The sequence below is a fragment of the Schistocerca piceifrons genome, chromosome 2, assembly GCF_021461385.2.
Source record: "Schistocerca piceifrons isolate TAMUIC-IGC-003096 chromosome 2, iqSchPice1.1, whole genome shotgun sequence".
In the NCBI taxonomy this organism is placed as follows: domain Eukaryota; kingdom Metazoa; phylum Arthropoda; class Insecta; order Orthoptera; family Acrididae; genus Schistocerca; species Schistocerca piceifrons.
Genome location: NC_060139.1, coordinates 232,306,362 through 232,332,324, shown reverse-complemented (window position 1 = coordinate 232,332,324; position 25,963 = coordinate 232,306,362). Strand labels below are relative to the sequence as shown.

General features: G+C 44.1%; 1 protein-coding gene across 1 annotated transcript in view; it reads right to left on the bottom strand.

The window, feature by feature from the left end:
* The window catches only part of LOC124775080 (apyrase-like), a 66,478-nt gene extending 42,492 nt beyond the window's left edge, over nucleotides 1-23,986 (bottom strand). Inside the window, exons 1-3 of the mRNA XM_047249886.1 lie at nucleotides 23,569-23,986; nucleotides 13,398-13,595; nucleotides 7,939-8,140 (exon numbers count right to left, since the gene is read on the bottom strand). Coding sequence (XP_047105842.1) covers nucleotides 7,939-8,140; nucleotides 13,398-13,595; nucleotides 23,569-23,946 — 778 coding nt within the window. The 5' untranslated portion in view covers nucleotides 23,947-23,986. The remainder of the gene's footprint in view (nucleotides 1-7,938; nucleotides 8,141-13,397; nucleotides 13,596-23,568) is intronic.
* Nucleotides 23,987-25,963: the final 1,977 nt, after the last annotated feature.

Sequence of the window (25,963 nt, the reverse complement as noted above, 5' to 3'; positions counted from 1 at the left end):
GGAACCGCGCTGCTGCTACGGTCGCAGGTTCGAATCCTGCCTCGGGCATGGATGTGTGTGATATCCTTATGTTAGGTTTAAGTAGTTCTAAGTCTCGGGGACTAATGACCTCAGATGTTAAGTCCCATAGTGCTCAGAGCCATTTGAACCATTTGTTACTTAGTTATTCGTGTACTGACGTTCGTTGGACGGCATGTAGCTGATTCTATACACAGAAAAACAAAACTTTCGTACTTGGTTTATGATCAAGAACATTACGCCATCTTGATGTTCGCATGTGTCACGAGAGATATATCGTTTGTTGCGAAATGGCTATGAAAACTGTTGCTGGATTTACGACGTCTTCTGTTCCATTTTTATGTCTCTGTGTGTGATCTGGAAGTGGTTCTTTTGCGTGTATGTGCTTTCTTTTCTGTATCCTTGGTCAGTTCTCTCAGAGCGGTAAAGAGTGTGTTGTTGCAAAGTGTTGTGTTTTCGTTTGTTACATTTTTCCCTTGTGCTACTGTTTTTCAGAATGTGTAGATATTTTCGATATTAATGGGGTTATGGTTTTTGTTCATTAGATGTTCTGCGAAAGTCAAATGAATCACAGAAAATATGACTCAAACAGCGACAATAATTCTTAAAAGCATGCCATAACATAAAATGAATAAGGCAGTATGAAAATATCCATAGAAAACTATATTTCAAAAAAGAACAGTAAAAATGTAATAATTTGTTAGTGTGTTTGTATACCTATGCTATTTTCTACATGTTTTCGATTTAAAGAGCCCACTGATGATGATGATATTTGTCACAGAAACCTCTTTGGGAAATAAATAGGTAAAAAATAACAAGGTGTTTTGCATCAAGGTGGACTCACAATTCCTATAAGGTGGATCCATTGCCCATCTGGGCGAGTCATTTATACGAATGCATGGTGTCTGTTCTTTCGTACATGTCTGAAGCGTTCCTATAAGGGTACTGTTTTTACCGATTGAGGTACAGAACCCTAAAAATCTCATGAAATGTGCGAATGGAATTACACGTAAGTTCCAAAATGCTGCCAGCGGTGCAACTAGCACAATGGTTGTGGGTAGGGTGTAAAAAGGAGTAACAGTTCAGTGGTCCAGCATCTCTGTAAAAGCAACACATTTCATCTAATCAGTGCTAAGCGACGCCTGAGGTAGTATAAAGAGTGACGTCACTGGACATTGAATCATTGGAAACTAGTGATTTGGAGTGATGGATCACGCTATACCCTGTGGCAGTCCGATGGAAGCGTTTGGGGTCAGCGAGTGCCCGAAGAACGTTACCTGACATTTTTGTAATGGCAACAGTGAAGTAAGCAGTATGTTGTATAGGGGTGTTTTTCGAGGTTAGGCTGTGGTCCCTTCAGTGCGCTGATGAAATATTTAAATACGGAAGGAAATGAATACATGTTACAGTATTGTGTACTGCGTACAGCAGAGAAACATTCGAAGATGATGACTGATTGTATCAACATGACAGTGCGCTCCATCATAAAGCAACATCTGTGAGACGATGGCTGTGGACAACAACATCCCTGAAATGGACTGACCTTCCCAGAGTGTCGACCTGTACCCATGGAACACCCTTGGAGTGGGTTAGAAAGTCGACTTTGCTCGAAACCCAAGCGTCTAACATCATTATGTTTTCTAAACAATTTTTGATGTTGTGAGCAACAATAATTTTTAAAAGAACACACCGCCTTTTGACTTCATTGGTGTTTATTTAATTACCACCCAGGTTTCGGCCTTTTATGCCATTTTCAAGTCGCTTAAAAACTATGTTTTCTGATTTTGGCTCTGAGGAAGAACAGGCGGCCATTCTTACACACACCTCACTCAAAGTGTCCACAACCCGTCATAAAGGCCAAGGCTGGGCACACCCCATTTTAATGTCCACTAATGTGTGCAGATACTTTGGATCAGACAGTTTATCTGAACTGGTGAAGCGCCTAAACAAGTCTGTATTTGCAGTGAGGATGATGTCAGATGTAGGAGATCTAAATGTAAAAAAAAGACTTGCGTACTTTGCTTACTTTCATTATATAACGTCACATCGGATCATATTCTGGAGTAACTCGTCAAACCGAGCAAAAGTTTTTACCGTTTAAAAGCTTGTAATAAGACTCATCTGTGGTGTAAATTCAGAAACATCATTTAGAAACCTGTTCAAAGAACTTGGTATTCTAACAAATGCCTCCCAGTACACTTATTCATTGAAAAAGTTTATTCCAAATAACATGTCTCTAGTTCCAACCAATATCTCAATACATAGCATCAGTACTGGGAATAAAAACAATCTACATAAAGAGCTAAAATCATTTACCTTGGTAAAAAGGGATCCAATATTCAGGCACGCACATTTCAATAAATTGCCAGCAACCATTAAAAACTTGGATTCATATAAAGCGCAGTTTAAACAGAGTTAGAAAGACTTTTTGATAGGTAACACCTTCTACTCTATACATGAATATCGTAACAGGGACTCTTAGACCAGATTAAGTAAAAAAAGTCTGTTAGATTTGAGTTTTGACAGCACTTGGACACAACAGTCAAGATTAGGTGTTATGTGTATGATAAATTTATTAAAAGTGCATAACTATGTTTCATTCTGATAGTGTATTAATTCTGTAAATATTAGCAGTTCCATTTTACCTTAACGCCTTCACATGTTTTGAAAATCTCCTGACAAATCATTAGAGTGGTGAGTATTATATTGAAGTGTTTTATGTTTTTTATGTTATACTTTCTGCCTTGTTCCACACCCACGAGTATCGCCTAATTTTTGGGTCTATGAAACGAAGACTGAATCTAACCTAATCTAATCTGGAGAGTATTACGGAACCGTCACGTTCACACGGAACGCACGGGGAATCTTATGCATGACAGGATATACAGGGAAAACTGAAACGGCTGAAACTAGGGAAGTGAAAACGTTGCAATAAAGGGAAATAGGGTACAGACTGATTATTACATAATTCTCAGTTATTTCTACAAATAATTATTTGTGACTCGACTATGCTGCATAGCTAACACTGCTGAGTACCATGGGAGATATTGTGTCTTTAGCGATGACTATGTAAACTGGGTATATTTGACTGTTAGGCTGATTGAGGAGAATAAATGCATTCTTTGCGCGGGTGCAGTCATTGCGAATGTGGAGCTTCACAGACCATTGCGTAAACAGTTCCCAGAAATTTTCAGCTTCTTCTTCGTACAGGCCTTATCGAGCAATTCGAATACGCTGGCGCATGGATTCTGGCATCTTTTCCCAATACAAAATAAATATGGCTTCAGTGTACCTGCCCGACATCCGAACCCAATTCGCGAAAGATGGTTCAAATGGCTCTGATTACTATGGGACTTAACTTCTGAGGTCATCAGTCCCCTAGCACTTAGAACTACTTAAATCTAACTAACCTAAGGACATCACAAACATCCATGCCCGAGGCATGGCCACACCGGCCACACCGGCAATTAGCGAAAGGTCATTCCCACTTCCTGCTGCACAACTTAATCACAACAAAGGTTGTCTGTGGTGGAAGGAGATCCGTCACGGCTTGCACATACCACATTCAACTCTAAACTTCACGGACACAGGCATTAAGCAGTCACTTTCTCTGCGCTACATGCGTGAATGGTCCGGGAAGAAACTTGAAATATTTGGTACAACTGGAAGTAGCCTCTGCTATGTACTTCATAGTGATTTGCACAGTTTAGACATAATTTCAGAGATCTACGAACAACTCCGTCGCAATTTCTTTCTTTACAAAGCGATTAATGTAATGGCACAAACTCAAAAACCTTTAATCGGTGTACCATTCAACACTTTTTTATAGTCTGTTAGGACTGTTATTATATGAAAATGTACATGGGCATTTGACATTTCCCATGAATCGAAAAAGAAATGTCATCATGTAACTGCTGGCTGTGGGAGAAATAAGTTTCATTCCCTTTCCACATTTTGAGCTAAAATGGAACGTTGATCTCTCTCCCAGGATCTGAGCTAAAACAGTTCCATTATTTACCATCCTATACGTCGCTGTATTGCCCATTACTACATAGCTCTGTACCTATTGTTCCGACAAATTACAACACTACTCTCTGGTCTTCACAACTGGCATAGTGCTGCGTATTGATCTGAGTACCCTTCATCATAAAAGTGCAGCTAATCGCTACACACTATCTTCTGTAGCGTTGGAATTATCCGTCACTAGGTAGAGTATTTCCACCTGACCTCATTCTACAAAAGCACTAGAGTTTCTTTTTCTTCTGCACTTGAACACGCCGAGCCTCGTGATCAATTGTACTGTAGCTCTGAAGTGCTAATTAATTGCCTAGCCAGACAGCACATTTATCTTAACTGCGTCGCATTCAACGATGAGTGTTCATCACATGCACGCAATTAAATCATTACGCTCAGTCACCTTAACAATGGCAAACGGACTTATCTGGTCGACTCTTCGAACATACCAGGTGCCTTATCATACATAACAGCTCGCTTATCATACCTTCTGCAAAAATGCGCCCTTTAAAATTTTTCTAAAGAAACTGATTTCACGCCTAAGGGTGAACCGTATCTTCAGGATCGAAATTACGTGGATGGTGGAGGACCCTTAAGTGAGTCAGATAAGTCACTAATGGCTGAAAAAGATGCTGTGTTTTTCATTGCGATACACACTGACCAGCCAGAACATTATGACCACCGACCTACTATCAATATGGTGTGGCCGAGCGGTTCTAGGCGCTTCAGTCTGGAACCGCGCGACCTACGGACCTGCCTCGGGCAGGGGATGTCCTTAGTTAGGTTTAAGTAGTTCTAAGTTCTAGGGGACTGATGACCTCAGCTGTTAAGTTCCATAGTGCTCAGAGCCATTTGAACCATACTACCAATATAAACTCGTCCAGGCTATAGCAGCGTCAAAAATGGTTCAAATGGCTCTGAGCACTATGGGACTTAACTTCTAAGGTCATCAGTCCCCTAGAACTTAGAACTACTTAAACCTAACTAACCTAAGGACATCACACACATCCATGCCCGAGGCAGGATTCGAACCTGCGACCGTAGAATATAGCAGCGTCACCTGGCAAGGAATGACTGCGAGTCAGGCACACGCACGGTGCATAAAGTATCAGTGAGCGTGCTGTCCATGTGTAGAATGGGGAAGGGAAGCGATTTATCTGAGTTTGGACGAGGACAGATTGTGATGACCCAGAGACTCAGCACGAGCATTTCGGAAACTGCGCGACTTGTCGAGTGTTCGAGGAGTGCTGTGATGAATGTCTTCAAGAAGTGGCGAAATCAAGGTGAAACCACACTTAGATATCGTGGGGTTGGTTGGCCATCATCATTACAGATTTCATACGTCATAGGCTGGGCAGACTGGTGAAACGGGACAGACGGCGGACTGTGGCGGAACCAGGATCTAATGAGGGGCAGAGTACAAGTGTGTCTAAACACGCAGTGCACCGAACCCTCCTAACGATGGGCATCCGCAGCGACAATCCATGCACGTGCCAGTATTAACACCACGACATCGACAACTGCGACTGAAATGGGCACGTGACCATCAGCACTGGACGTTGGCTCAGTGGCAAGGCATTGCATGGTCTGATGAGTCGCGATACCTTCATCATGCCGATGAGAGGGCGCGAATCCATCGTATTCCAGAGGAAAAGGTCCTTGACACCTGTACTGCGGGACGGAAACAGATGGCCTGAGGGACATTCATGTGGGCATCCATGAGTCCAATGGAGCTCGTGCAAGGCACATTGACGGCCAAGGAGTATCGTACACTGGTTGCAGACCACGTACACCCCTGCATGACAATCGTGTTTCCCGAAGGCAGCGACATTTTTCAACAAGATAATGCGCCACGTCACAATGCCAGGAGTGTGATGGATTAGCTCAAGGAATAGAGAGTGAGTTCCAATTGATGTGCTGCCACCCAAACTCGCCAGATCTGAACCCAATGGAACACATGTGGGATGTGATTGAACATGGCGTCAAAGCTTATCGCCACCCTCATCGGAATTTACGAGACCTGGGTGACTTGTGTGTGGAGATGTAGTGCAACTCCCTCCAGCGTCCTAGCAGGGACGCATTGCTTCCATGCCACAACGCGGCGTCGCTGTTGTCCTTCCCAGAGATGGACATCGAGTTTGGACCGTGGAACAATGAAACTGTGCCGCCTTTTTGGGTGGATCACCTTTCTTGTTGTACCACGATACACCGTCATCAAGGTTGACGGCTGCTCGAAACACGTACCTCGGCAGAGGCGCATAGCGGTCCTTCCACTTCCATTAAATATAGCATCAGGTCCCTGCCCTCCACATACTATGAGGTCTAAATTTATTGACTTCCACTTCTGTGAAGTAGCTTGACGGCTTTGGTCGTAGTAGGAACGAAGAAATTAAGGATTGAAATCATTATTAAATCGAAATCCTTAGCTGCCGACAGGTGTTGTTGATATAAATCAATGGGGACAGCTGAAAATGTGCGCCCCGATCGGGACTCGAACCCGGGATCTCCTGCCTACATGGCAGATGCTCTATCCATCTGAGCCACCGAGGGCACAGAGAACTGTGCGAATGCAGGGACTTATTCATATAGTTAAGGGCTACCCGGCCATTGACCTTCTTCTGTGCGATTGCGCACGCTGTACCCGAACTCTTACGGAACTCGTCAGCATAGTCTGGCGCGAGTAATGAGTGAATGGGCAAATATCTATTAGGAACACTAGGAATGTGGGTTGTGGATAGTTGGGAATGTGGATCTCACGAAAAGCGCTGTCGTGCTGTCGCACTGTCCTCTGTGCCCTCGGTGGTTCATACGGATAGAGCGTCTGCCATGTAAGCAGGAGAGCCTGGTTCGAGTCCCGGTCGGGGCACACATTTTCAGCTGTCCCCATTGATGTACATCAACAATTGGCAGCTAAGGGTTTCGATTTAATTATCATTCATTCTAGAGAAGCTGCACGGTCATAAATGGTATCTGTTCTTTCGGGAACAGATACCATATTCATAAAATTAAGGATTGATTTAGTGCTCAGTAACTGTGGCATACCGAGCGAGGTGGCGTGGTGGTTAGCACAGTGGACTCTCATTCGGGGGAACGACCTTTCGAACCCGCGTCCGGCCATTCTGATTTAGGTTTCCGTGATTTCCCTAAACCGCTTCAGGCAAATGCCGGCATGGTTCCTTTGAAAAGGCATGGCCGTCTTCATTCCCCATCCTTTCCTAATCCGATGGGACAGATGACCTGGCTGTTTGGTCCCCCCTCCCAAATCAGCCCATCAACCAACTGTGGCATAACCAGAACTGTGTAATTTTTCTTGAACATGTACAAAATGAAACACGACTAAATGGCGATCTTATTTTTGTAATAATGGAAGTTAAGAATATCTATACATCGACAAATAGTACATCGCCATTTGCGTATTAAAAACGGTGTCAGAAATCTTTTAAACAGTATGCCTATTAAGTTTGCCCAGAGATTCTGCGATGCAGCCCTAGTCTTCCATGCACATGGGCAATTTCACTTCTTATGTCAATGTCCCCGCAGAGCCCAAACTGCCATGCGAACTGAGATCTTCTTCTGATCTACATTCCACAGTTTTTTTTTTTTTAAACACTCAGGATTTTTTTTTAAAAAAAGGAAGTAGTCACATACGATTAGAAGGGGCGAATCAAACGTGCGGGCTTCGTGGTCTGGAAACAACTCGCGAATCACCGCGATCATCACCTTACCACTACACGCTGCAGCTCCATCTGCTGTAACCATATCCTCAGGCGAGAGTTTTAGCTGTTAAGTCTGACAGGTGCTGTATATCGTGAACAGTAACACCCCAGTCATGCTCGCGTAAGATTCGTCAGACGCTGTTATTTCATTTTACAGCGTGCCTGTTTTCAGTGTAAAGCAGTCGAGTACCTGTGTAGAGCAGTGAGTGCGTGTGCCCTCCGACGATGATGTCGACGTCTCGCATCTTGGTGGCCATGTCGCGGTCGATGTAGAGCCCCGCGTGGGAGAGAGCGACGATGATGTCGACGCCGCTTTGCTTGAGGCGCGCCGCTTCCTCCGCCACAGTCTGCGCCTCGTCAGTGAACGTCAGGTTGCCGGTGGTAGCCTTGTCCTGTGTCACCAAAAGCAGACCATCAGTCACGCAAAAGCAGTCGCAAATACGTACACGCTGGCGTAATCCGGCGGCCGATGGAGGCGTGTTACACTGCCTGAAAAAAAGAGACATGTTCGAATGTCAGTGTAACTTCGTGGACGTACATATCATCGACGTTTCTGTAAACGATTACAATTGCAACTCTCTCTGACATGTAGAACAACTACCAGAGTTTGTTAGTGTTGTTGGTTTTTAGCATTGTTACCACGCCTGAGCCGGCCGGTGTGGCCGGGCGGTACTAGCCGCTACAGTCTGGAACCGCGCGACCGCTAAGTTCGCAGGTTCGAATCCTGCCTCGGGCATGGATGTGTGTGATGTCCTTAGGTTAGTTAGGGTTAAGGAGTTCTAAGTTCTAGGGGACTGATGACCTCAGAAGTTAAGTCCCATAGTGCTCAGAGCCATTTGAGCCATTTGAACCAGGCCTGATAGGGAATACAAGAGACGTGAAGAGCGTCAGATGTATAGTAATGACTGTGAAGAACACTGAGGTGCCACGTAATCGTCTGAGATAATCAGCATCTGACAGAGTTTGAAAGGTCTCCATTTGGCCGGGTGGTCGAATATGCAAATTTGTGGGGCATTTGGAAGTGGCAGTGGCCCGATATGAGACTGCATGGTGTAACACGGGAGCCTAGTGTAAGGGGAAGAGACTATGAATTAATTAAATCACAAACACTCGACTGCAGACGCACCGGCGGCGGCTTAGATTAGGTCATATTCGCATTGACAGCTGAAATCAGCCTGACAGGACCACGTGGGGCCAGTTTCGCACTGTGCTCCACAGATAGTGTTGTTTCTGGACTTCCACCTGCAGCGAAGGTGACCACGTGACCAGGAAAACCCGTCCGTTGTGCAGCACAATGGCTGCTCGTTTCTCATGTCTGCTTTTCGCGTCCGGTATAAAATTAAAGCTTACCCCAAAATTAATAAATATTGAACCACATGCGTCATTGTAGAGCCAGCAGACTCATTTGAAGGGGAAAAGATGGACGATTACGCGCGTGAAGGCGAGCATTCAATATTCTCATTAGTTTATAAGTTATTGTTAATTTTAATGTAGTAAATAATTCCTGAACCGTGAAAGTCAATATCTTGGCAACCCATGATGTGTTTGCAACAAACGAGGTGACTAAAGACACATCTCGTAGAACTGTGTCGGACTATGATAGCAGATTTACTGAAATTACTCACATATTTAAATGAGAAGCAAAAAGTGGATTGCGCACAGTTAAAAGCAGGTTTTCTTACAAAATAAATAGAGAAACATTAAAAGTAGCAGCAATACTGTAACTTTATATATGTAGTAAATTATTTAATGTATAATTTAAAATGTTTGTTAATATTTACGCTTATAAATCCGAGAACGGAGGAAAACCATAGAAATTATTGTTTCTAAATAAACTTTCTTTCTTTCTTTCGCTTAGGTCATAGTGCCGCAGCGATCGCAGGGTCGGCGCGGTAAGAACGGATTTGGCAAGGTTAGATTTAGGGGTGGCCAGATGCCCTTCCTGCCGCCACCCCGTACCCCCAGGGATGGAATCAGTGTACCCCAGCTGTCTGCATCTAGTGTAAATCGGGAAGTAGTGCGAACGTGTTTCAAACGACCGCGACGCGTGTAACTGAGGCGATATGTGGAAAACCGCCTAAAAACCACATCCAGGCTGGCCAGCACACCGGCCCTCGTCGTTAATCCGCCGGGCGGATTCGAAACGGGACCGGCGCGCCTACCGGAGTCCGGGAAGCAGCGCGTTAGCGCTCTCGGCTACCCTGGCGGGTCTGTTTTTAAATAAACTATGTTAGATTAAAGAAGACCGATAACAGCATTATATTTCTCGAAAAATTTCCGAATGATTTGATGTATCGTAAGTGTATGAACGGTTAAAATTGAGAATGTCAGTAAATTTCGTGTTGAACTCAACTGACTTCAGTGGTAGTTGATCGTGGTTTCCTGTATGAACCGCTGCGTTTTGGTGGGCAGTCTATGTTCAGGTACCGTTGGAGGCGATTAGGCTGCATTAGCCTGTGTTTTGAGGAAGTTTTACCTGATGAGCGGTGAAACAGCCGCTGGTGCGAGGGTGTTCTTACATCCCTACATAGACATTTCTCGGCATCTGATGGACTTGTTAATTTTTCAGGTTGTTTGTGATACAAACCGCATTGGGAAGGCTTCACTGTGTAGCCACTGTGAAATTTATAGTTTGAGAGACGGTGGAACCTTTACGGGTTTTCTAAAGATAAATCTGTCCTCGATAGAACATTTGTGGGACCACCTCGAATGTCAGTCGGTCCCAGTGCAAGTAATCAGGGTATCAAGGAACAGTTACGTTTGTGGGCTAGTTTACCATTGGAAAGGATACAGCTGCCTCATGACTCAATGCCCAAGCGAACCAGTGCGTGATTCGAGGCCAGAAGAGGTGCAACGTCATTCTGATAAGTGACCTTGTACTGTCACGTTCCTTGTAAATTCAACTCGATTTTCCAGTCACTGAAATAACATCACATACCCTCTCAACCTGAGAAGTTTCATTTCGTTTCCTCTTGCCCTTCTAGGTGCTTCAGTCTTTTTTGTCAGGCATTGCACGTACTGTCCATTAGCTTGTGAGGTTTCCATTCAGTAAAGGCCGAGCGAGGTGACGCAGTGGTTAGCACATTGGACTCGCATTCGGGAGGACGACGGTTCAATCCCGCTACCGGCCATCCTGATTTAGGTTTTCCGTGATTTCCCTAAATCGCTCCAGGCAAATGCCGGGATGGTTCCTTTGACAGGGCACAGCTGACTTCCTTCCCCATCCGATGAGACCGATGACCTCGCTGTTTGGTCTCCCCCTCCAAATCAAACCCCAACCCCAACCCTCATTCACTAAATCACAGCTAGAGCTTGTAAATGAGTCGTTATCGAATTGCAGAGTAACATGTGGTCAACAATTAGAACAGTCTGAAGACATCCACATGGGCTGCTTGCGAGTGGCTTTCAACAAGCAACCGAAATTCTAATTTCGGTCGTTAGCTGCGATTGCCGGCCGACGCTTCGCGTTGCATCTGAAAGAGTATATCCATTACAATAATCATCCTTACGAACAATCAAGATGCTTCGTCGGACATCCAGCTGCTCGGTGGAAATTCACTATATCCACGCACTTCCTAGAGTGCGTATGGACTTTCATCATTTAATAACCGCCTGCCCCGCTTTTGAATAAAGGAACAGTGTCACAGCTGGATAACGATTCCTACACTAAAAGACTAAATAGTGTATACAAGTCACACACGAACATCCCAATCCTCCTAAAAAATAAAACAGACAGCGTTGAACAGTTAACATCCTACAGATTTCTTGAGAGTTTTTGTAACAAAAATGATCGAGGAGACAAACTCATTTAATAGCGTTTCTGTCACACCTCATAAACTGGAGAGAACTTTTGTTCGTCAGCTCAGAGGACTGTGAATAAAAAATAAGACGGAAAACGTGTTCACTCATAAAAAGTAATACTGTAAACGCAAAAACACATAATAACCATTATATTACTGATTCTACTTCATTTTAAGCAAAAGTACCAAGTCACAAAGTGAAAATCGAGTCAAAAAAAAAAAGAAGACTGTTGTCCAGTGTAATATTTCTGAATCGTGAAAAGTGCTGGATTAGCCAAGGCTACAAAAGTTCTTGTCATTTTCCAGTTTTAAACATGGCCGTTTCTCAGCAACCACAAATAAGTTTCAACACAGGAATCACACAGTCAACCGATTGCAAATAACTGTTTGGTACGTTCACCTAGATTTCAACATCTTTAAGGATGACTTCATCAGAATTAAATTTTGAGAAACCATATAAAATAATGCAGAGAAAATTAAATGCGACAAAAACATTAACCGAAATGGCACTTGTCATGACAGACAAAGATTACTTACGTAAAATTACATTGCAAGAAGGCAATTGTTAAAGTTAAGAGCAGATATGCTCAAGTCAAAAAATAAAATAAAACACGTTCCAACATTTGGCGCGTATGCCTATCTAGGAAGAACATCACACTGATCGACCCAGTGGCTTGCATTGTTGGCATGAAGTCATTTCTACTGAAAATACTGGATAGACTGATTTGAGTTAAGCACTGAGATCCCACAGCCGAAGGACAAATCCGGTAACTCAGATGCAAAGAAACGGTTGCGTAGACGAACATATGGGCGATAACCGGCAAGATAACGTTTGGGAGAAAGTGTCTGCAAACAAAGATGTACTTGAGAAGTGTTTTCAAAGTCGTTGAGGAAATCACGTTTCGATAAAGTCCCGGAGAACGAAGACCGCTGCCTTGACAAAGCTCTTTACATCTCCATTGTCCAGTGTCGAATTGGCATAATGACATTCAGGTTGTGAATCATCAGTCAAGTTATGTCTTCCGTACTTATTTTCGGATGATTTTTAAGGCCTTGTAGACCAGCGAAACTCAATTGCGACTCACAGTTGTAATCACCCAAGCTACAAGATCGTGTAGGGATGGAGCCGTAAAGCTATGACCTTCGCAGTCACAATCTGTCGAGTCCTTTTGGTCGTCGAGATTCCCTCTGCACTGTAGCGGTTGCGGTGTATTACACGTTAAAAATAGTGTACGCCGATCTGAAACTAGTGCTGTTTCACCTCTGAAAATTTGGCTTTAAGTGCAGTTATTTGTGAGTCGTAATGAAAAATACATTTTTGACGCTGTTGCACAGTCAATATAAATAGACTATTGCGTCTTTTGTTTTGTTTTAACCGATAGATCGGCGTTTTCATACATTTAGATATTATAACACATAAATATTTAAATTTATGAAAACGCCAATCTATCGGTTAAAAAACGAAACAGAGTACTGTACTCTGTTACGTGGTTCTGCGTTTCCAAGAGGGGCTGCTGTCGCAAATACTTAAATCTGAAGATAATCCAAAGTGACCGAAACATGTAGTCTAATTAAAAATGCGGAACTGAGACGGAGCAATAAATGAGAATTATCTTAAAGAACCTAAATTCTTGTCATTATAGACAGCAAATATTATGTACTGAAACCACTAGCCAGCAATCAAAATAAAAAAATTCAACAACAGACTAAAGCAATTGCTTGTTTTCTAAATTCTGTAGACTAATCGCTATTCAGGCACGGCTGACAAATTAGCCTCACTTTCCCCCCTCCTCAATCTTGACACCGTTTGTAAATTAGCATTAGGATGGTTGGCTGTGCATGAACTAACCGGCAAGTCCTGCATGACGTATCCCACGATGCCTATTCGACGCCCGCCACGCTCCACCACGACGGACCTGTTGACCTTGCCGACCATGGATGGCTCCTGAGAGGCGTCCATGTTGGCGAGGACCACCGGGAACTGGATGTGTTCCAGGAAGGGCACCACGCCTTCGACTCCGTCGTCAAATTCGTGGTTCCCCAGCGTCTGAAACATAAAATAAAACAACAGATATTAGTCTCTGAAGCCCTTTTTTTTTTTTCAACTGCAAATTGGCTGTAGCGTTCGTAAGTTTGCGTCTCATGTATCAGCACAGGTGCACAGCAATAGTTGTCGCACTGAAAGCGGAAAGCATAGCAGCAGTTTTCACCAATTGTAAACATTTACACGACTTGTTCCACAGCTGCGTGCGGAAGTCCTCACGTAATGTTCACAGCTGTTGAGCAGCTGTGTTTCTCCACTGAAACGCTACGGACATGGCCCTAAATTCCTTCGACTTTTTCTTCACTCTGACGAGAGAAATTTTTGTGTTACAGCTACACTTTAACTGACGTTGCCGGCGGATGTGCTTCACTCTCAAAATTCACAGACTCAGCTCTCCTGGCCGAAATGAACAAAAGCTTCAGTACAGCAGAAAATGTTCTTGTTAATGCTACTTTAGATGTTTACCTGACACGAATCCAGAGCCGTCTCATCAATCATTGCAACTCCACAGGACAGGATAGTTCTTCAGCTCATGGGCATCATCCTTGTTTAATCTAATTTTGCGGTATCATTACACCAAGTAAATTCGAACTAAGTTCCAGTCATATTACTCATAGCAACAGGGCGAGGCGATGCAGTGGTTAAGATGTTGGACTCACATTCGTGACGATATGGGTTCAACGCTACATCGAGACACTCAAAACACCCCCGTGAAACGTAACAGAGGACAGGACTTCGCCTACTAAGTTTTCGTCTGTTAAGTTGCCATCACTTATCCGAACTTCTCAGAGTTCGCTGTACCTGACTGCAACTTCTTTCTTGCTTAGAAATTTTCACTCCATTTGCTCCTGCTGTTCCGGATATTGCTTATTATGGTGATTGTGTTTTCCTGTCTGTCTGCTCTGACAATTACTACTAGCGAAAGGAAGGGGGAAGGGCCTGGGAATAAATAAGAATGTAATATTTCACTCACACTTTTTCGCTTTTTAACATACAGGAATGGTGTACTTATATCCGTAAAAAAGTTACAGAAACAGGAAGAACAAGGAAATCGAAGTAATGAAGGAGTATTAAGTAGAAAAAACAGGTGCCGCACATGTCACTTGTTAACACGTGGCCTGGAAAACAAACTATCTGAAGACTACAATATTATTTCCATAAAGAGAACTAAAGTCTAAGCTTTTGTAAGGAATGACGCCATAACGATGGAAATGGTAGTGAACTATACACTCGTAACACAAGAAAATGAAAGTCTTTCTATTATCTGACATGTGACAAACGAGAATAACAAGGACACAGAGAATATATCCAGAAGATAAATCGCAAACAAAAAGTATTTAGAACACAGGGCACGAAAAGAAACATATTGGATCAGCTTAAACATGAGGGCTATTCGGAAAGAAAGATCCGATCGACCGCGAAATGGAAGCCACAGTGAAAATCAGAAATGTTTTGTTTTCAACAGTTTGCTACATCTTCCAGCTACTTCTGTACATAGTCGCCGCTCCGACTTAGACATTTATCATAACGTTGTTCCAACTTCCCAATATTCTCATTATGCAAGGCAGCCAGCTGTGCTTTTCAAACTTCTCTACGCTAGCCTGCAGTTGTTGTCTGTGCCAAAATGTTGTCTTCACAAATATGGTTCAAATGGCTCTGAGCACTATGGAACTTAACATCTGAGGTCATCAGTCCCCTAGAACTAAGAACTACTTAAACCTAACTAACCTAAGGATATCACACACATCCATGCCCGAGGCAGGATTCGAACCTGCGATCGTAGCGGTCGCGCGGTTCCAGACTGAAGCGCCTAGAACCGCTTCACAGCCAGAAGGTGATGCGAGCAAAGATCAACATCAGAGGGAGCTAAGTCCAGGCTGTATGGTGCGTGATCAAATACTTTCCACTGAAAAAGCTTCAGGGCGGTCCTCATTGCCCCTTTAGTGTGCGGCCGAGAATTGTCATGAAGAAGGAAATGCATGACGGGTACGTTATATGAGGTTGCATGAAATCAGGCGAAATCTCGCAGCGGACACTCATGCATGGTGGGAGATACCATTGTTCTAGGCACTTTTACGTCCTCACTGTGTGCTCAAAACTGAAAAGAGCGACGTGACGCCATTGACAGGCATACTAGAGACACTGCGCAAAACGTCTGTGCAAAGCTTCATCGGATTTTAGCTGTTTCCATTTTGCGACCTATGGATCTTATTTTCCAATAGGAACTTATGAGTAACGCAAACACGTGGAATTAAGTAGCGAGATCATCAATGCTAGGGCCAAATTATCCATAGAGTTGAAGTTGAAAAAAGATAAAGCTGTCGTAAATCTGAAGGCTGGTTTGAACCCTAGAGCACCTTTCTAAGCAAGATCTTATTGACGGTGGTACGCCACTGCCGTTGCCTCCACCCTTTGATTTGACACACCCAGCCAATTACACCGAGAGCTACAGTTTATTGTTTCCTTCGAATGACGTTGCAGTACTGTTTTTTCCACGTTAACATACATTGCCAGAGGTGAAAGAAGTGATATGCGACACAAAAATCATCAAACCGTTGTATTGGATCAGTAGTCTTGCACTGAGCCATTGATCCACCAAGTCACACATTTTCGGATTAACGCTGAGTGCTGGACTCAAACCCAAAACCTTTCCTTTCGCCTGCTATCCTCTCACTGAGTTAGCCGAATGCGATTCACTAGGTTAGGCCTCACTTAATGAGGACAAGCAATGAAAACACACGCTACTCCAAACTGTACCATGACCACCTCGATCAATAAGTAACGCCGAAAGCATCATGCTAAAATTAGATTGGGATCAACCGGAAATCCACACTCAAAATTTCTGAGGTTTCTGAAGGATCTTTTCTGAGGCTTTTTTTTTACAAAGGACCCATGATCATGCTCGTTGCAGAGCAATAATGTAATTATAATTTATTCGACTTGTTTCACCAGTTGCCTTTACAACAGCAAAAAGCTTGTAATATGCAAAACGTACAACGCAAAATAGAGAATAATGCAAATATTCTCAGATGAAACACGTATACTTTGATGTCAGTGTGTTCATTGTGTAGAATTCAGTATATAACAAATTCAGAACCATTCAGTTATAGGTATTGTTCAAAATAATAAATTTGTTTGAGTGATCACCATTCGTAGCGAACACAGAGATATTCGTTTTGTAAATAAAAATAAACTTTTTTCTTGCTGTAAAGTATAGGGTGTTTGAAAAAGAACTACCTAGTTTTCATGTATCCTACAATCTGTACAAAGTGACATACACTATTCTAGTTTGTGGTGTTTGATTCGTCAACTCTCCAAGTTTGGCTCCCCTCTAGCTGGCAGGTCTGTTTGATCTTGAGACGGCACCAGTGTGGTTTTTTTCCTCTGTTCCCTCAGTTCAGTCCAGGTGTGCGTGCAGTGCAGTGCAGAGCAACTCAGCAACAATGTGTATTCCGCAACAGAAAATGCAGTGTGTTATTCGGCTTGTGAAAACTGACTCACTTGTAACAATGTAACGTAACTTTAGATGTTAGTATGGTGGTGAACCACCTACACAAAAACTGTCATTGGCTAAAGTATTTCAAGGAAACAGGTAGTTTTTTTAAAACGGGGACATTTACTGTGACATGTTGACAGAGTACGTCTTTTCCCAAATGGACGATAGTGAGCCGGAAAAGGGGCTCGTGTTTTTCCAACAAGATGGCGCCTCACCTCACTGCAGTAACCATGTGACACTCGCTTTCCAGGAAGGTGGATAGGCAGGGCTGGCCCAATACCTCGGCCACCACGAAGCTCAGACTTAACCCCACTGGGCTTTTTCTTTTTGGGCCACATAAAAAACGTTGTTTACAGTGAAACGATCAGAGACATCAATCGTTTATGGAAAAGAATCGTTGCGGCGGTTGGGACAGTTACACCTGAAATGTTGGTGAATACGTGGCGAGAAGTGGAATGTCGTCTCGACGTGTGCGTGTCAACAAATGGATCCCACGTTGAAGTCTACTAACATTAAACAAAACTTGGAGGAATTCTCTTTCATGATATGTACTCACTGATGTAATTTCTCGTTAATTTCGCCATTAAATTTATATTTAAAACCAGGGAGTTCTTTTTCAAACACCCTGTATTTTATTTGTTCCAGACGCGTTTCAGCTTTTACTTTAAGACGCCTTCAGTGGACTCTAGTGCATATGTTCGCAGCATTTTTCCATAAGTTTAATAAACACAACAGATCGCCTAAAAGATGGAGTCTATAGGTGTCGTATATCTCATGACCGAGTTGACAGTGGAACAGAATCGCCATCACCAATCCATTTATGGCCAAGTAGTATGTTAATGATATCACTGTAGTTCCTAACAACGAGTCCAAAGTGTGCCGGCGCCACGTCGTGTTCAAACCGCATACTTCTTGATGTAACTCTTCAGGCTTTCCCGGCGATCTAATGACATCTTGGGTTGTCGGGTGTTCTGCCGGATATCAGCGTCGTACTTGCACGATATTTCGGTCACGTAGCTCGTGACCTTCATCAGGTACTTCTTCTTTTTCCTGGTCTTTGTGCCTTATCTTCAAGAGATGGACATATTAATTTTCGGATTTGGCGATGATAGTGATAGAGGGTGGCCGGATGCCCTTTCTATCGCCAGCCATTTCTCCTCAGCTATACAGATGGGTCCCATGTTTAAAGCATGTAATCTGAAGAATTCGTCGAGGCACTTCTAGGAACTTGGGAGGACTTTTTGAAGGAGCGTTTTGTAAACAACTCTGTTCTATATATCGGGAACTGCGTAAGGTCCAGTCGTTGACAATACACTCTTCCAAGACTTTTCCCCTCCCCCCCCCCCCCCCCCTCCCTCCATATACAATCACAGCAAAGTTGTATTAGGATCAATGCACTCCAGTTCGTGTGGGCTGTAGTCAATCGACACATGGCTGTTCATACTGTTGAATATGTTGTATGTTGTAAACGTAGCTCCACCTGTAAACAACATGAAAGCAGGAAAATTGTGGCACATTTCTCAGTGAGCCAATTCGCAAACTCCACTCGACATGGAACGTCCGCTGGCTGAAAAGATGTACTTTTTGTGGATGTTCCGAGTGCAATCGTTGTTCATGTAAGTTCTCAAAATATTTATGTTCAGACCCCACACAACGCTCCGACTACTTGAGCACGATTGTCGCCAACAGCGTGAAACACGTTCTCTGGCAGATAGGCTGTTCTAGCGTGCTTCGCACGGCCATTATCTTCTAACACGAAAGAATCCGGTTTCTAGTAGGAGCATATGTACAGATGTAAAAGAACTGTGATACGACTGCCGTCGCTGCAGGAACAGCTCTGCATGCCGTCATTGCACATTCTTCCATTGCCTTCGGCTAAACCGTACATGAGTTGCATATCGACCAACTCTTCATCTTTAAACCTAAACATGCTGCTGTGTATCACTGTTAACGTAGACCTGCTGGGAAAAAACAACGTGACGGAACCGATCAGTAATGGATACAATTTTGAAGTCGGAGATTAAAGTGGCCATTACTATTGTACCCTGCATAGAAACTGACAGATTACTCTTGTAGCTGACGTACTGAGAACTAAAGAAAGCGAAACCGGTCACAGTTCCACAAATATATGCAATCTAGACGGACAATAAGACTTTTTGTACCATCACTAATTACGGAGTTTCTCCTAAAACGACAACACATGAATGTTTAAACTTCCCATCGTTGATGGAACCACAGGAACGGAGTCGTATGATGAATTGAGAGCAAGAATGAATTTACCTCAGACTGAATTAAATGAACCTGAGTTTCTTTTGTTGTTGTTGTAACATGATCGATTTTGAGACTACTAACCTGATATTCAGATTACCTGATACATACACATAAACTCGTCATGTGATAAGTCTTGCTGCACAACAGAGACGATAGCACGGCATAGACAAATGAAAAATATATCACACATCTATTTGATATAAAAGTAACAGGTGCATCCTTTAGATGATCAGTTTGGCTTTAGGGCAGGTAAAGACACCAGAGAGGCAGAGCTAACATTGCTCTTGACAATGGAAGCAAGGCTGAAGAAAATTCTAGACACTTGTATAGAGTTCATGGATCTAGGAAAAGCATCTGATAATGTAAAATGGTGTAATACGTCCAAAATTCTCATAAAATAGGTGTAACCTATAGAGAGAGGTAAGTAATATACCTTGTGTTTCCGGAGTGGGAAGGAGCGCCTGGTCCCCAGCACCAATGCGCCTGGCGGACTTGTGTAGAGGTCCGGTGAGCCGGCCAGTCTGTGGATGAGTTTTAGGCGGTTTTCCATCTGCCTCGGCGAATGTGGCTGGTTCCCCTTATTCCACCTCAGCTACACTATGTCGGCTATTGCTGTGCAAACAAGTTCTCCATGTACGCGTATACCACCATTACTCTACCACGCAAACATAGGGGTTACACTCATCTGGTGTGAGACGTTCCCTGGGGGAGGTGGGGGAGGGGGGGTGGCGTCCACCGGGGGCCGAACCGCACAATAACCCTGAAAGAGGGGTTCGGGGTGGGGCGGCGGAGGGGTGAAGTGGACTGCGGTAGACGTCGTGGGGTTGTGGACCACTGCGGTAGCGGCGGGGACGGAGCCTCTCCGTCGTTTCTAGGCCCCCAGTTAACATACAATACAATATACAACGCGTATAAGAACCGAAAAGAATAATAAGAATGGAAGATCAAGAATGAAGTGCTCGGATTAAAAAGTGTGTAAGATAAGGATGTGGCCTTTCTTCCATACAGTACAATCTACATGTCGAAGAAGCAACGAAGAAAATAAAAGAAAGGTTCCAGATGCACATTGAAACTTAGAGTGGAAGGACATCAATGACAATATTCGCTAATGAAGTTGCTATCCTTAGTGAAAGCAAGGAATCATTACAGGACATACTGAATGGAACTAAGAGTCTACTAAACACGGACTATGTGTTGAGAGATGAAAGGTAAGGAGCAGTAGCAGAAATGAGATTAATGAGAAACTTGGCACCAAAATTGGGTGTAACGAAATAGACAAGGTGAAAGTATGCTACCACCTTAGAAGCAAAATAACACATGACGGACGAAGAAAGGAACAAATAACAAGGAGACTAGCACAAGCAAAGAAGACATCGCTGGCCAAAAGAAGCCTAGTAGTATCAAGCCTACTAGCATTAATCTGAAGCAGAAATTTCCGATGATGTACGTTTAGGACACAGCATTATATGGAATCCAGTGATAGACTGCGGGAAAATCGGGAAATACGAGAAGCAAAGCGTTTGAGGCGTGACTTTACAAAAAGATGTTGAAAATTAGGTGGAGAAGAGGAGCATATAGAGAATAATGACAAGGAGTGGGGACAGGATGATAGGACACGTGCTAAAACATAATGTAAAGACTTCTATGGTACTAAAAGGAGCTGAAGAAGGTAAAAACTGTACGGCAAAACAGACACTGGAGTACATCCAATAAGCAACTGAGGACATTAGATGTGAGTGCTACTTTGGGATGAAGAGGTAAGCACAAGAGAGGAATTCGTTGTGAACGAGTCAGAAGAAATGGATGATATTACAATAAAAATTTAAGCTCAGTTAGTTGCAATCTGAGGAAAATTTCGTTTTTACTCTGAAACAACGCGTTTATGTTTGCCCCAGAATGTTGTTGTTGGATTTCGAATACACCCTGTATAGCCAAATACACAGAAGTGACGAAAGCATGGGATAGCGATGCAAACATATACAGATAGCGGTAGTATCGCGTACGGAAGGTGTAAAAGGGCAGTGCATTGACGGAGTTGTCATTTGTACTCAGGTGATTCATATGAAAGGGTTTCCGATGTGATTACGGTCGCACGACGCGAATTAAGCATTTGAGCGGGGAATGGTGGTCGGTACTAGAAGCATGGGACATTCCATTTTGGATATCGTTAAAATTCAATATTCCGAGATCCACAGAGTCAAGAGTGTGGTGAGAATACCAAATTTCAGGCGTTACCTCTCACCACGGACAACGCAGTGGCCGACGGCCTTCATTAACGACCAAGAGCAGCAGTGATCGTGTAGAGTTGTCAGTTCTAACAGACAAGAAACACTGTGTGAAATAACCGCAGTAATATTCCTAACGTATCCGTTAGGACAGTGCGGCGAAATCTGACGTTAATGGGCTATGGCAGCAAACGACCGACGCGAGTGCCTTTGGTAGCAGCATGACATCGCCTGCGGCGCATCCCCACGACTTCTTAACATATCCGTTGGACCCGAGACTGGAAAACCGTGGTCTGGGCAGATGAGTCCCAATTTCAGTTGGTAAGCGCTGATGGCATGGTTCGAGTGTGGCGTAGACCCCACGAAGTCACGTATCAAAGTTGTCATCAAGGCACTGTGCAAACTTGTGGTGGCCCACATAGTGGTGGGAAGTGTGTTTACTTGGAATGGCCTGGGTCCTCTGGTTCAACTGAACCGACCATTATCTGGAAATGGTTATGTTCGGCTATTTGGAGACCATTTGCAGACGTTCATGGACATCAGTTGCCCAACAACGATGTCACAGTGCCTCAGTTGCTCGCAATTGATTTGAAGAGCATTCTGGACGGTACGAGAGAATGATTTGGCCACTTAGATTGCCTCATGTGAATGCTGTCGAGCGTTTATGGGACATAATCGAGAGGTCAGTTCGTGTACAAAATCCTGCCCAGCAACCCTTTCGCAGTTATGGATGCTTGTGCTGTGTCAAAACGCACGGGGTACGTTCGCCCTTACTGGTGCTGAACGTCCTGCGTGATAAATCAATGATAACACCTGGTGGTCACCATAATATACGTGTACGATGTGGTAAAACCAAAATCAAATTGTGTTCTAGATGATATGAGAATAGCAGGTGGCGAGCATGCGCGACTGCAGCGATATAGCATATCACCCTCGCTGCGTCCAGAGATGCTGACTCAGCGACGCGCAGCAGCCGGCCGCTATTGCGAAGAATCGACAGCATCGATGATTATTACATTAATTGTTAAAAGTTGGAAGTGTCCATAAACAGAATAATCATTACAAGACGGTAGACAGATTGGTAGTTTAGTACAAGTAATAATATAGTTCCGAGTTTATGTCAGAGAGTAAGTACTGCGTTGTGAGCTCGTTGCGAAAGGTAACAATTGCTAGTTGGATGTCGCATTTATCATCACGCAAGATAATCTGGTACTGAAATTAAAATAATTTGTTGCTCTGACGAGATCAGTATTGTAGACAACGAGAGTGGTTCATTAAATAGGCCCATTTATTCACTACTGCTTAACTTCAGTAATCATTGGTGTGTGAATATTGTTAAGGGTTTATTCGTAGTTCTATCGTGGCTTGGTACGATTTCGGCGTCGTGTCTGGGCAGGGTGTTGTTCCCATTATTTGGCAGACAGGCTGTTTGCATGGTCAGCGGTTGAGGTGGATGCAATAGTAATTGTACTAAGGTTGATTTCGTGTCCGATTGGTTCATTGCCATTGTGATTGCGGCGCGGGCTAGATGCTTGTCGTCATCAGAGGCTCCTCTCCAACTGGAATCTTCTGCAATTAGATAGCGTTCTGCAGTCTTAACATGTATTTAAAAATAAGAAACTGTACCTAATTAAAGGTGTGGTGGTCGACTGGTGGCCTAAGTACTTTGCGCAACAGGATACTCTGCAGTAACGGCATAGAGACGTTGGTACAGTACGATCCCTTGCCGTTGTCAATCGATCTTGGGTACTGCCAGTCACGGACCAGTACATGCTACAGAGACAGCATTGCTCGATATTTCTGTAAGGGACTCCCAACGACTTGTTGAGTCCGTCCACGTTGAGATGCTTTCCTAAGCCAGGTAAAAGGATGACCGACACTATGTTGGGACTGCCTCAGCGTTTGGCTGTATAAAGCGTGCTCCCAGAGGAAAAATGGAAAAGAAGTGCTCTAGAGAAACTGCCAACGACTAGTGGAGACTCACCGCCGCGTCCCAGGGCAGCTTGTTGAGGAAGTGCGTGGTGACGTTCCAGGTGAAAAGCGTGTACCAGAGCGTGCCCTGGAAGTTGTCGCCGGCGTTGAGCAGCAGGTAGTTGTCCGGGTGTTCGGCCAGCAGCTGGCGCACCCTGCCCGCGATCCTCGCGAAGCCGCCGTAGCAAGGCTGCTGGGTCTGCGACTGCGAGGTCCGGCGGTCGCAGGGGTCGCCGGCGCCGTCCGTCTCGTCGTAGCGCGCGTGCCAGTCGTTGAGGTGGAGCAGGTGCAGCTGGAAGCTGTCCCCTGGAGAGCTGGTGGTAGACACGGGCAGCGCCCTGGCGGCGCCCGCCACCAGCAGCGGCGCTAGCAGTAGCGGCAGCACCTGCATCGCGTCTCGTTTGGTCAGTGCACCCAGAAGCCGCTCGGAGCAGACTGGTCGATGTGACGCGATGCGTCCGGCGCCGCGCGCACGGAGCGTCACAGCGATAACGAGGCCCGGCAGCTGCGCGCTTCCAAGGCCGCGCCGCTCCGTACGCGCTCGCTGGCACACAACCTGTTGTGATTCAGCCGTGCAGCTAAATCTACCGTATCTACGTTTACTCACGCGCTACAAGCCACTGTACACTGCGTGACGAAGGGTACTTTTTAGGTTTCCGTACCTTTTTTCTTCACTCTCTCTCTCTCTCTCTCTCTCTCTCTCTTCTTCTTCTTCTTCTTAGTCATCAGTCTTCTGACTGGTTTGATGCGGCTCGCCACGAGTTCCTCTCCTGTGCTAATCTCTTCATCTCAGAATAGCAATTTCAACTGTAAGTAGGCTGTTTAGGTTTTTATGTTGGTAACGCCATATAGCGCTCCATATGAAAATCACTGACTGCTGTGTGCAGTCTGTGGCTGGTTTGCATTGTTGGAATTTGCTATTGTAGTGTTGGGCAGTTGGCTGTTAAAAGCGCGTACCGTTGCGCAGTTGGAGGTGAGCCGCCAGCAGTGGTGGATGTGGGGAGAGAGATGGCGGAGTTTTGAGAGCGGATGATTTGGATGTGTGTCCATCAGAGACAGTAAATTTGTAAGACTGGACATCATGAACTGATACATATATATTATGACTTTTGTTCTCTATCAAAATCTTTCATTTGCTAACTATGCCTATCAGTAGGTAGTGCCTTCAGTAGTTAGAATCTTTTATTTAGCTGGCAGTAGTGGCGCTCGCTGTATTGCAGTAGTTCGAGTAACGCAGATTTTTGTGAGGTAAGTGATTTGTGAAAGGTATAGGTTAATGTTAGTCAGGGCCATTTTTTTGTAGGGATTATTGAAAGATTGCGTTGTGCTAAAAATATTGTGTGTCAATTTAGTGTTGATCAGAATAGGTAAAGTGCATAATGTCTGAGTACATTCAGTTCTGCTCAGCTGTTTGAAAATCAAATAAAGTAAGAGGTTTATCAGCACAGTAATTCACTAATTTTTCTAAGTGGACGTTGCATATGATCCTGGCAGGGTCCCCATATGAACCTACATGCTCAACTGTTTGCTGGATGAAATCCACTCTCTGTCTTCCTCTACAGTGTTTTTGCCCCTCTTCAGCTCCCTATAATACCATGGAAGTCATTCCCTGATGCCTTAACAGATGTCCAATCATCCTGTCCCATCTCCTTATCAGCGTATTCCTTTCCTCTCCTATTATACACAACCTCCTCATTCCTTACCTTACCAATCCACTTAACTTTCAACATTTATCTGTGGCACCACATCTCAAATGATTCAATTCTCTTCTGTTCCGGTTTTTCCACAGTCCATGTTTCCTTACCACGGCCGGCCGGTGTGGTCGAGCGATTCTAGGCGCTTCAGTCTGGAACCGCGCGACAGCTACAGTCGCCGGTTCGAATCCTGCCTCGGGCATGGATGCGTGTGATGTCCTTAGGTTAGATAGGTTTAAGTGGTTCTAAGTTCTAGGAGACTGATGACCTCAGACGCTAAGTCCCATAGTGCTCAGAGCCATTTGAACCTACCATGCAGTGCTGTGCTAAAAAAAGAACACTATCAGAAATTTCTTCCTCAAATTAAGGTCTACGTTTGATACTAGTAGAATACTAGTAGACTTCTCTTGACTAGAAATGCCCTTTTTACTAGTGCTAGTCTGCTTTTGATGTCCTCCTTGCTCCATCCATCATTGGCTATTTTGCTCCCTAGATAGAAGAATTCCATAAGTTGATGACCGTCAAACGTTATATTAAGTTTCTCGCTGTTCTCGTCTCTGCTACTTTTCATTTCTTTCGTCTTTCCTCAATTTACTCTCAATCCATATTCTCTACTCATTAGACTGTTCATTTCATTGAGCAGATCTTGGAACTCTTCTTCACTTTCACTCAGGATAGCAATGTCATCAGGAAATCGTATCACTGATGTCCTTT